The sequence below is a fragment of the Stegastes partitus genome, unplaced genomic scaffold (genome assembly GCF_000690725.1).
Source record: "Stegastes partitus isolate 25-593 unplaced genomic scaffold, Stegastes_partitus-1.0.2 Scaffold295, whole genome shotgun sequence".
In the NCBI taxonomy this organism is placed as follows: Eukaryota; Metazoa; Chordata; class Actinopteri; family Pomacentridae; genus Stegastes; species Stegastes partitus.
In genome coordinates this window covers 59793-72333 of record NW_007578026.1, presented here as the reverse complement: position 1 = coordinate 72333, position 12541 = coordinate 59793, and the positions used below count along the sequence as shown (strand labels likewise).

At 41.0% G+C, this 12541-nt stretch overlaps 1 protein-coding gene across 2 annotated transcripts in view; it reads left to right on the top strand.

Annotated features, from left to right (window-relative positions):
• The first annotated feature begins 2702 nt into the window (after positions 1 to 2702).
• Positions 2703 to 12541, top strand: part of myo5aa (myosin VAa) — a 50494-nt gene continuing 40655 nt past the window's right edge. For both annotated transcript variants that reach the window (XM_008283016.1, XM_008283015.1), the window contains exons 1-2: positions 2703 to 2859; positions 11759 to 11869. In XM_008283016.1, the coding sequence (XP_008281238.1) occupies positions 2827 to 2859; positions 11759 to 11869 (144 nt within the window). In that variant the 5' untranslated portion in view covers positions 2703 to 2826. The remainder of the gene's footprint in view (positions 2860 to 11758; positions 11870 to 12541) is intronic.

The window sequence follows — 12541 nt, the reverse complement described above, 5'->3', positions numbered from 1 at the left end:
TTCTGCTTCCAGTCTACGTTTGGCTCCCGTCTGACCTGACCGCCAGTAGAAAGAGAGGTGAGCCAGAGGTGAAGGTCTTTTCATTAGACTTGAGTCGGTCTGTTTCTTCTTCTCGACGAAGTAAAACTAATCAGAATGAAAACCAGTAAGAGGCGAAGGCGAAGGTGAATGAACCAGTGTTGTGTACCAAGAAGCAGAGATGGAAGTGAGGGAGAATATTCTCATGGAGATGGAAGGGAGGTGCAGCTTCAATAGATGACTCAGAGCTGAAGAGGCCGTTCAACACACAACCCGGTGTTTCAGAAACACACACTGCATTTGAAGGAGCGTTTGCCGTACCACAACAAGTGCATGTGCTGTATTTTTAGAATTACTAGACTCCGCATTGATTCATAAACTAAAAAAGTGTTCTTCTGAGAGTGCTTTTGCAGATTTCCTGCTTCATGACAAACTTACTGGCGTCATGCAGAGATATTTTCACTCTGGCTGCAGTACAAGCAGCCTTGATCTGTCTGTATCAGTGAGTTTAGCTCATCTGTGCAGGAGGTGGTGGTGAGACACTAATGATCTGTGTTGCCCCGGAGTCCTGGTAATGCGGGGTAAAAGAAGTGTCAGGACAAAGAAAACACAAGAAGAGGTGGCCAAGAAAAGAAACCGACGCTGTTTAACTACAGTGTGTTTTCACTTGGCTTCTTGAATAATCCTGCCTTTCATATTTTTTTTCGCAGTGATAGTAAAGGGAAGAAGATTAGTTTGATCAAACACTGGGGAGGGTAGGAGTGGTAATAACAGATCATGTCATTACTGCTATGATTTCTCTCCTTTGATAATGATAGTGTTACAATACAGGCAATTATAAAATATGTAATTATGCTGCAAGGCAGTTATCTTCATGACATTGAGATCTCTGTGTAACTGAACAAATAAGCTGTACACTTCATCTGTTGCAGCACGTGGTGCATTCAAGTTCACACCACTCTGCAGACCCCTGTTGTGAAGCAGTATGTGACAAGCTGCATAGAGTCTCACACACACAAGCACACATTCCTGGTGGTGGATGTGTACCGTCATTCAAATGTCAAAATGTTAGAAACGGCTCAACTTTCATTAAGTAGTTTGTTTCCAGAGTTAAAGTTGAAGGATGCCTCAACTTCAAAGACAGCATGCTTTTTGATATTGTTTTACAGTCATTCGTTGTCTCATCTTTAAAGTTTCTGGTCAGAGATCCAAAACTAAAAGATTCACACATGGTTTGATTGACTGGACGCTTCGGGATAAATCATGTGGGTCAGAAAACAGATGCGAGGTTGAACCTGTCAGGCCACATGCTAGTCAGTGATGTCACACAGTGGGAGTAGTCGGGAACAGCTGATGGAAAGGGGAACCCCTTGCGTTTGCTTCCTTTCTTGGGTTGTTGCCGGAGGGGCGGGTTTTTCGCCTTTTTAACCCGGCGGCCGGCGGTGCGTTGTTCGTTTTTTCTTGACTTTGAGTTGTCATTTTGTCTTGTTTAGTGTGCTACACAGCCAACCAACCAACCAAAAGGAACGTAGAAACCCAGGAAGTACACAAACCTGGATTTGTTGTATAATTTTTAAAGAGGGATAAATGAATTAAACGTATGCCAAATGACAGTGGGAAGAAAATTGCAGCTGCATTGCTCTTTATGGTTTGCTGCTGTAAATACCCTGACCAGAGGTATAAGAGCCGATGTGTTGTGCATGTATTTACCACTCCTTGTAGGCTTTGTTTTTGGCCAATATAAGGGAAATTAGTAAGTAAAGTAAATCCAAATGTAAATATATGATAATTCCAGTGATTTTATTAAACACACCAAGCCTGTGGGTTCACAACACAAACCTCTGCTTATGTACACAGGCAAAAGCAGCATTCTTCTGTTACACAACCCAATTTGACTTGTTTAAATCTGTACAAATTTCATAGCTGAAACACATGCATTATAGAAAAAACATTCATACTTTGTTAGGTGTCGTTTCAGCAGCATCAGGTGGCAGTTTTACACTCTCCACTGTCACTGGTTTATTTTGTTTTATTTTTTTTTTACCTCTACATCTAATGGAGAGCATGTGCATTAGATTACTGAGATAACCTGGTTAAAGTAATTGTATAGTCATGTTGTATACATGCTGGCATGTAGTCACTGCAGTCCACACAACACACCAAAGTAGGTGTATGCAGGAAAAGGTTAAATGTTCATGAGAAAAATAGCGAGTCCAGTGTTTTTCTCAGTGTGACAGAGCTGCAATGATAATCATTTAATAGAGTCGTTTGAGAGCCAAAGATTTATTATCTTGTTATAAAAACTCAGTTTAGTTTTTTAGCCAGCATCTTAAATTAAAAATCACCGTCACTATTACATAATGCAAAAAGAAAAGAATAGTTGTTGAAGTTGCTCAATGCTACGATATTACATGCACTTTGAATCATATATGAAGGAATAAGGTTGGTCTGTGCTGTCTGTTTGTAGTTGTTATTTGGAGCCATGTCAGTGCTTTGTGAGAAAGTCCTGTTTTTTTAAACTTGTGGAGTCTGTCTGCCTCACGACTCATGTGATCGATAAAGGAAGCCAGGATGTTGTTTGACAGACAACCGCTATGGCCAGTCATCTGTCACAGGGCGAGGAAGTTTTGGGAGCGTTGGTGAACGCTGCTTGTGTCTGCAGACACAATGGGAAGGTTTCATCTACCAGCGAGCTCTGGAGCCCACCGCTCGATCAGTTAGTGTCTGGTCTTGTGGCGTGTGTGGCTGGAGGCATCTGTAAAACCAGCAGACTCACAGCATGAGCTAAAGGCTCGCTCACAAGACAAGATGAACCGGGAGTTGGAGTATATGTTTGTGCAAGTAAGTTTTTGCCTTCTTTTAAGCTTTACACGTATGTCTCCATTCGGCGGTTAAGTAGATATGCAAGAAGACGATGGACTTCAATACTTGTGTTGTGATGATATGTTGAAGGAGAAACTGTTATTTTCTGTCATCTTTACGTTCTAGTCTTGAATTGGTTGCATTGCCTCTCCCAGGAGCCCCAGACCTGACACACCCTGGCAGCAGTTATGTCACCGAAATCAGCAGGACAGTAATAACTCCTCATTAGCAACAAATGAGATTTTAGCCTGCGCTGACTTTTGTTATCTAAATAACAGCAACATCTTTGTTACAGATCGACAAAATTGAATCAGTGGAACTAGATGGTAGTTTGTCCTGATTCTGTGTACAGGGCTGCATATCTGACTTTGCAGGCAAGGACGCAACCTAGTAGGCTGTATGGAGGATCAATACGCGCTCCTGTTGAAGGACGTTCTAGCATTACTTTGGTATTGTGTATATTTAAAAGCCACATAATTCACCTTCCTTATGTGAATGTTTGTGTACACGTGTTCGGCAATGGAAATGGAAAGAACGTTTTAGAAAACTGAGGACGTAATGTTGTGATAGAGCTGGTTGGACTAGCGTGGTTTATTATTCATTTGTGTATGTTTTCCTAATTGATGAAAGCAGAGTTTTCGTGCCTGTTGTCAGGTGTAAACATACTGATAGGACGACTGCCCCTTTTGTAACTCTTACACTACTCCAAGAGTCAGCGCTGGCCAAACTAATGTGATTAGTTGCTGGGTAGCGTCACAGCTTCTTAGTAAGAGACTCTGATCTTTGGCAGTCACTAGACTACTGGCACGCCAAAGGTCTAGGTAGAGAACAACACTGGGTGTAGCAAAAACTATTGAAGATCCTTCCTACCGAACTCTCCAGCAGCACTGAGGTCTCTGAGTCTTGGCGTCATGCTGCGTCTGCCCAGCTGAGCAGAAAAACAGCAGATTCTCACATGAGTGGCATCATGTGACGAGGCTTCTGCAGTCTGGGACCCTATTGACGGCTTTACTGAGAATAAGTGGGCAAAACACTTTTCACATACCACTGCAGCTGTCTAGATGGTTTCCTCCGCCAGAGTGTATTATAAAATGTATTAAGGTTTTAATCTGTTTCCACTTGATTTACTCTCATGATGTGTAGCGCACTTGTCTAAATACCTTTCATTCCTTTGTGCAGTTACAAGAACAAGATTATTTCAGTCACTATATGGCCTTTTTTTTAACCGAAGAGTGAAACATTATCTGAGGAGAGTTGGCCCATTGTCCACGATAGCTTGTCTGAGATTATGTACAGTCCAGATTATGCCCTATTAAGACATCACTCTATAGACTTCAAGCAAGTAACAATGAAAGCTGTAATAAACAGAGCACCTAGCTCTTGGAAATCTTGCACAAGTCAGCCGGTTCTAAATAGAAATGAGTTCAGGTAAGTCTGGTCAGTGTTCACGAAGGCTCTCACTATGTTAAGGGGTAAGTGATGAGCAGGACAAAACCCACGGAGGGTTCAGAGCAGTGGCAGCGTGCCGCAGGGCCTCCAGCCCAAGAGTGAAAGCTCAGAGCTCGGTATTAGCAGGGTGAAGTCTCTCTAATCTGCTGTTGACTTTGAGCAGATTTGTAAACACTTCTCATGGATGCCCAGCCCCATCACTGCCCCCAATACAGATACATGCATATACTGCACACACTCCTGATGTCCTGATCTCTGTGACCTTGAAAACCTCAGTTCACCTCCAGTGTCCTTGAGTGGCAACAGTGATCTGATATGGGAATATAGGGCAAAGAGATTTACAGCTGAAATCACTTTCAAGGCATCTACAAAACTTCTGTGAACCAAGTCGGATCAATTTTCTTTATCTGAAAATACTCCGGATGTTACGCTTTGATTTGATTTTGTGAGAAGAGAGTTTGTTGTGCAGCTTGTTTTTCTTATGCACATTCACACTCTTTGTTGTCTCCTCAAGCTTCTTTTCTTTGAGATGCTCCAGTTGTTGTGTGTCTTTTGTTTCTGTCCGTGATCCAGGACAGGAACTAGTCCAAGTAGAACCTTTTTTCTGTGTGCCAGCAGTAGTTGCAGTCGTAGCTACCTGTAGCCATATGCGCATGTAATGAAATTGCGGTGTAGTTGACTGAAATAAGATTAGCTGGTGTTAAACCCTGAGTTAGCTTAATCAGGTCCTGATCTTTTGTCTCAGTTAAACCAGGATTAGCATCAACGCAGCTTTGTGCCTTCAAGAGCAGCCTTACCCTGTTGCAACCTGACCTGCTGGCAGTTGCTGTGTACTGGAAGTGTGCAATAGATCATTATTGACAACTTTTAAAATCAGTAGAATCCTCCAATATGATCAATATACATATTCACTACGGTTGTCACTGAAGTCTATTTTTCTGTCGATTAATCTATCAGCTACTGTTGCGATATGTCGATAAATCTAAACGATTATTTTATCTGAAATGATTTTTAGATAAGGAACAGTGCATGTTCCAATAAGCCCAATACATATAGCCATTTAGGTTGAGAGATTTTATGATTTAATGAGTGTATTTAGCGGATACAAGGGCAAAAAATATCAAAAGCTCTCTAGACTAAACATTTATGCCAGTTTTGCCGTTTGTGATTCTTCATCTTCTAGAATAGCACCTATGGGTTTTTTCTGCAGGTGTTCTGTTGTTGCACTGTGCTGCTGTGGTCTGCCGTCGAAACTTGTCAGTGTACAAGCCACCTTTTTGCTCTGTGATAACTTTAGTAGCCCTGGGTGCTTTTACACTGAACATGTTAGGAGCCCATCAGTGACTGTAGTCAAAAATGACTTATGTATATGTGAAAAAAAACACTTGTCACAGTAAAATAAAGAATTTTAGAAAATTATTTAAAAACTACACCCCAGTAAAAATGTCGACGTTGATGCATTTTAAGTGTCAGTGTCATCCATTATGTCGACTAATCATGGCGGCTCTTCAGCCAATACTACCGCTCCGTCGAGCTTACACGTTCAGTTTGGAGTCCCACTCAGCCTGTGAAAACTGCTCAATTATAGGCGCCGTTCCATTGGAACTTCAGCAGGCGTGAAGCGCCGTGAACATTTGCAGGAACGGACCCATCATTGACCCTTTCAGTGTTTCTGTTTCAATCGCGGTGTTGGATCCAACAACTCTGCCCACTTTGTCACCTCTCATTGTGCTTGTCCTCTGAGTTTAGTGTTGTCTTCTCCAAGTTTAAACAACTGTTGTCAAGTTTTGCACAGCAGTTTTTAAAAACAACTCTGGAATAGGTACTTTTTTTCTAAAGGAGGTTCTAGAGAGACAGCTCAAGTAGTCTCAAACACATGCAAAGATTTCAGCTGCACTTAAATGTGCTACAAGCTACAGCTTTCAAATATGTATACTTTTCCTTTTCACTTTAAGATTGTACTGCAGCTGCCCAACAAGGTAACCGCTATTTCATGCAGTATGCATAGAATTGTGACATACTGCTTTGTCATAATATTGCTCCTTAGGCTCTGACTGTCGTAGTCTGCGAAATAAGTTGAAATATGTCTGTGCTTGATGTGGTTCAAGCTTGTCTGTACGCCTGACTCTGCAGAGGATTGTGGGTCAAAATGGCCAGAAAAACATGCTGCAAAGTCTGACTGGATGTAGTAGAACATGCTGGTATTTTTCGCATGTTACATTTGACCTATTATATATCAGGACATAATAAATTTCTTTTTGGTGTAACATATAGTAGTATGGATGTTGGAACACACCCAGTGTCTTCTGTGGCTCCGGAGGAGCTTTGTCAGGTTTGGGACAACAGCCGTAGTGATGTCATTGTTATGTCATCCCAGATTGGACTTGGTAGCAACAAATTTATAATAGAAAACCTACATTATGCACTTGACATATGCTGTTTAAAAAACATAGACGTTCGCTGGATCAGCAGTGTCCTGTCGTCTAGACTCGATCATGCTGCATCATGGGAGATGTAGGATCCAGTGTTTTTGCTGCTTAACCTGTTCTAACGCCTGAAGGACAGAATATCTCTTAGTTTTTTTAATGTAACTAAAATCACATAATTTTATAGGTGTCATTCAGAAGGGAATGTAGCACTTCTTTAAACTAGTTCAATAACCAAATCAGAAGTAACTTATTGGCTCTTGAAATTTAAAAAAAAAAGCAATTTAACATTAGACTGATAGTGGGTAAACACTGAATACGCTGAATATGTCACCAACTATTTTATAAAGGAGCATCTGTCATGGATTACATGCAGATAGAAGTTGCTGCTGGATTGATTCCCTGCACGCTGTATTGTTGATAATATGGCTGATAGTTTTTGTTTTATCTCAGTATACTCTCAGGATCTGTCCACATTTTAAATCAACACAACAGCAAACGCCTGGTGCTTGAATCAGGGTGGCCACATATGTCGCAGGCACATGTTGCAAGCAGCATATGCAGAGAGAGATGGAAGCATAGACACTTGAGCCATGTGACTCCTGATGTCACAGATTCTCTGACGTCTTTGCTCCTTTATCGTCTCCCCTCCCTTCTTCGTCTGCCACACATAACACACCAGCCACCAGCCTAAACATCATCCATCCCTCCATCCATCCCTCCTAAATGCAGACAGAGTTGCGGCGCCCTGACTCATCACATTTTTCTCTCCAGCCCTCAGATGCTCATCTTTTCAGCTTGTGTTTCATTGTGGATGATGACGTCCTTGAAGCATGTAAATGTCTGTCAGTGTGTGTGTGTGGGGTTGAGTTTTAACCTTCATCTCTCCTTTGTTTTCTACACCCAGGGGAGTTTGTTGCTCTATAAATATGATTCATTGCCCCTACAGCCGCACTCTCCGTCTTTTTGTCCTCGACTTGATGTGTGCGTCTTAGACCAGGATGAAGGAAAGAGCGAGGAAATGTGCGAACTGGAAGAATATTTAAGCGTCAGGATAATTTGTGTTTTACACCTAGAGACGTGTGAAAGAAGTGTGTGTCTGTGTATTGTATGTGTGAGGATGATCAGGATCAGGATGTGTGCTCAGTAGCGCAGCGATGCCTCTGTGAGGTGTGATGCTGCTCAAAAATCGCTGTTGCTATTTTTAGCCTCCATCCTCCTCCTCTCCTCCCTCTCTTTCTGTCCCTTTCTGTCTCTGCGTTGCTAGGAGGCTGGCTGCCGGGACGGTCTCCTGCAGGGACCAAAAAGGTGAAACGAAATGGTGGAAAGTGAAAAGTGATGGAGACAGAGACAGAGAGACAGATGCAGAGACTACACTTTTCCATAGCTATGAACATGAAACCCAGACTATACATCCACTTTTCTCTACTTTGTTAAAGCCTTGTTATTTCACACTGTCCTTTAGTAATTAAATATTCTCTGTCAGCTTGTTGCAGCTCCTCACTGAGGCTACATATTTGCAGTAAATGAAATATTCAAACCCCAAACTCTGAGCTTTTTCATTAATGTAGAATTGCCATTTTAATGCTTGAGCATTTATGTTCATCATTTTGTTCAAAGCCAGACATATTGACTTGTGTACGCTTGTAATGAGTTTAAATGAAACAAGCTTCCAAAAAATTAGAATAGTATAGAATAGAACTTTATTGATCCCTTCGGTGTAAAACCTCAGGGAAATTGTTGTTATGTAAGAAAGTAATCCTTTGTGCAAGTTTTTGGTGACCAATGATGTTGCCCCTTTTCATTATTTACAAAAATATACAAGCAATTAATGACTTCCCTATAAACATACATAAAGGCTGCAAAATAAACTGTTATGCAGCTTCATATGCAGATCGTCTCAGTTGATAAATAAACGGGTCAATGGGTTAATCGTACCAATCACTCGTCGGTGTGACTTAAATTGTTCTTTCTGTTGCTGTTTTTTTGTTTTTTTGTTTTTTTGCAGCGACTGTTTCTTGGAAAATGAACAAATGAATTTTCATTGAAACTATCCGAACTGTGACATAAGTCAGGAGAAACACTGAGATGTTTGACCGTTAAAACAATGTGTGGCTGCGACTTGAGTTCTGATCATTTCCGTTGTTTGTGAGGGTCTCCTCTCTTTTTAGCTGCTGTTTGATCTGTTAGTCAGCGCAAACACTCAGACGCTCTCGCTCTCTTTCTGTCTGTCTCACAAATATAGACTGCAGCCGACACAGCACTCAATCTCACTTTCTCGGCTCCTCATATACACAGCAGAGTCAAGACAGATAAATTTTAATGCAAAATGTGGACCTGTCCAGGGTGTCCCCTGCCTTTGTTCTGAGTCATCTGGGATCGGCTCCAGCCCCCTGTGACCCTATTGAGGATTAAGCGGTGTCTAGATGATGAATGGATGGATGGATGTCTGTACACAGTGATCTTATAGTAACAGACATTTTTAACGTCATTATATATCAATATGTGCCTTAAAGAATCCATTGTACACAGTCACCGACTCCACTTTCCTCTTTCTCAGCTCAACACATTTCCACTTAAAATATGATTGTATCTTAATTTTTTACCTTATCAAATTCCTTATGAGTTCTTTAGCAATTTTTCTAAGTTTTGACACAGATAATATTCCACCTTTCTTAAGTGCCACTTAGTGGGAAACCTTAAACCACAGGACACACTACCTAGCCACACTGATTGCTTTGTTTGGCGTTCCTACAGGGCTGGAGGGAGCAAAGGATTAGCGAAAGGGGGGGAAAAAAATAAAAAAGGGAGAACCGTGGGGCTTGAGGGGGTAAAGCTTTGAAGAAAAACACTTCAGTACAGTAAGATCCACAGATAATACTAGATGACAAATAGATATGAGTGTTGCTAGTGATCATTTTATAGTTACTGGGAAATGCTGTAGCTGCCAGTTCACACCATTACTTTCTAGAAGCAGAAGCCAGAGGTTGAGGGTTAGTGTGACCATGATGTCATGATTCAGATGATCGGTAGTGAAGCAGCAGATGAAATTAACCAGTTTCTGTCCTGTTTTGCCCTTCAACAATGACGCCTTTCTCTCTGGCCTCTGTGAAATTCACATCAGCAGTTTATGTAACGAAGGCAAAAGACGCCATGAAATCCTAGTTGAACTTCCAGAAATACTTCCAGCGCTCATTGTCATGTGCTTCACTTACCCAAGTCTGTGTTAAGAAAGTTAGAATCGTTCTGTATTGGTAGCTGATTGTGGGCATATTTGAAATAAATGAGTAAAAGGGGAAATTCTCATTAATGTGAAAGTGAATTTAAATGCTGTGGTGACCTGTGGAGAGTAGTTTTGATATAAAGACGCATGTACAATGATGTCATCGTCTGTATTGGTCAGTGAAGGCTTTAAAATGAAACACTGGCATCGATCTGAAGAGAACATTGACGGATAAGTGGCACCTTTCGGGCTGAAACCATTTTATTTGTACGATGCAAGTTTAAGTAGTTTTCTTGTGTTTCCCAGTAAGTATGTACATTTTAAAAGCATTGTATTATATTGTATGTCTGCCAGTGGGCCCAACAATAAGAGTAAGCATACCAATATGTTACAGGAGAGACTTAATGTTTCCAGCATTTAGGTGGACGAAAAAATCAAATACCGGCCAGAATGAGTTTGAAAATATTATCAGATCACATGTTGTCATTATTAAATATCATACATCCCTAGTATGAAGTTAACTTACTGACTAACTTGTTAACTCCCTCGGTAAAGGTAGTGTTTTCATTACCATTGGTTGTTTTGTTTGTATTGTTTTAGGGTCAGGCAAGAACTTTCAAAGTGATTTTCATGAAACTTGGTGGAGAGGTGGAGGATGGACACAGGAACAATCCTTTAAATTCTGGTGTAGATCTGGTTTGGATTGTAATGTTGCATATTAAAGAAGAGTTCTCTGAAGGCTGCACATGTGGCGATGGATCCTTCACAAAATTAACAGCAAATTATAAATGTTAAGTGGATAAAACACAGGCTGCCTAAATGCCAACTTCCATCTGCTTTACCGATGCCTTCAAGCTTTTACCTTTTTTTCCCCTCTTGTGTAACATCAAATGTACTTTAAGAAAAACAAGTGTTGGTGGATTTTTTTGTCTATGCCCCGGCACTCTTTACACGGTATTTCTCTTACCGCTCCAATCACTGCACAGTCATCCAGAGAACTCCCGTAGCGTTAGGCTTCCTTGCGTATGTGTGTGCGAGTGCTCTTACATGCTCCTACAATTGTGTAGCTGGATTCCTCAGCCATGTGACTGGCAGTGTTCATCACTGTTTTTCCACATGTCTGCGATCAGCTGATTGCCTGCAGTCACAAGTCTGTAAGGTCGGAAACAGTTTTATAGTGATAACTCTGTATGTGTGCGAATTTTGAATTATGACCGTGCACTATCCACAACTGCATATTTCAGTCATTATGAGCTACTATTTGTTCAATAGGTTGTTCCCACAACTTTCCTGGCAATTATGAGCCATGTGCTCATGACTGTGAAAACACAGATCCCAGTGTTTTCTCTGAGGTCATGCTGCTTTTAACGATTAGCAGAAAGGAAGGAAGAAAACTCTCCTGTTATCCATCTTCAGTTGAACTGAGGTGGAACAAACCTGAGTCACTTCCGTGTTCATGGAGAACTCAATGGAGTTTGTTTATCACATCGCAGCACTTAAAATAGTGTCTAAAAAAGAAAATACATTGTTATTTTCGAGAAGTTTTTTAGCATAGTGTCAGCAAACATTGTGTGGTAAGGTCTGGAAAAGGGTTGACTTGGTAGGTAGATGGTAAAATCAGAAACACTGGTTTTTATAATAACGCATTTTATTTATGCAGCACTTTAAAAAAAATCTTTACATGGATGTACCGGGATTAAAGCAATGTGCTCAGCATTGTAGTTCTGCTGTAGCTGCTGTATGTCCGTCATCTAACTTTGCTTTTTATTCTGTCTCTCAGTGTGCTCGGGTGTGGATCCCCGATACAGAGGAGGTGTGGAAGTCTGCTGAGCTGACCAAGGACTACAAAAATGGCGACGCCTCCCTTCAGCTCATGCTGGAGGATGGATCGGTGAGGATAATGAATGCAGGAGTCTGGTGGAGAGGACTTAGTCTCTCCCTCTTTATGTTTTTCTCCTCTTTTTGTTGCTTCCTTCTGCTGCGTCTCATTAGTGGTTATCGGTTTTACCATTAGCATTCACCACCAGCTTGCAAAGATGCCCCAAGAAGCATTTTAAATGTATCACAGTACATTTAATTCATTGGCTTACAGTACAAACAGCTACCAGCACACTGTTTTTTCTTCTAGCAATCATTAACAGGCACTCCTGGAAATTAATGCATGCTAGTGGCAGAACCATTTAGCATATTGCCCCAAAGATTTAAGATTTATACGATCTTATGTAAATGTAGCAGCTTGCACTGCCATCAAAGGGGTTTTGTTTTTTGGTTTCCTTGGGAATAAGAACACCCCCCATACACGCATACATAATTTATGCATGTTTAATTGTCCAGAAATTCTAAATTTTTCATGACAAATGTAATTGTTATGCTGTCTTGGAGGAGTATTAGTCAGTTCATGTGGGCTAGATGGCTGCTGCTGATCAAAATAATTTACTTTAATTAGTCACTCTAGCAATCGGATTATCTATTTCATTCTGGATGTTGCTTGCTAAAAGATCTCTAAATCCAACACATTTATCAAACAGGCATCTAAAAGACTCCAAGATTACTTTGTATGGGA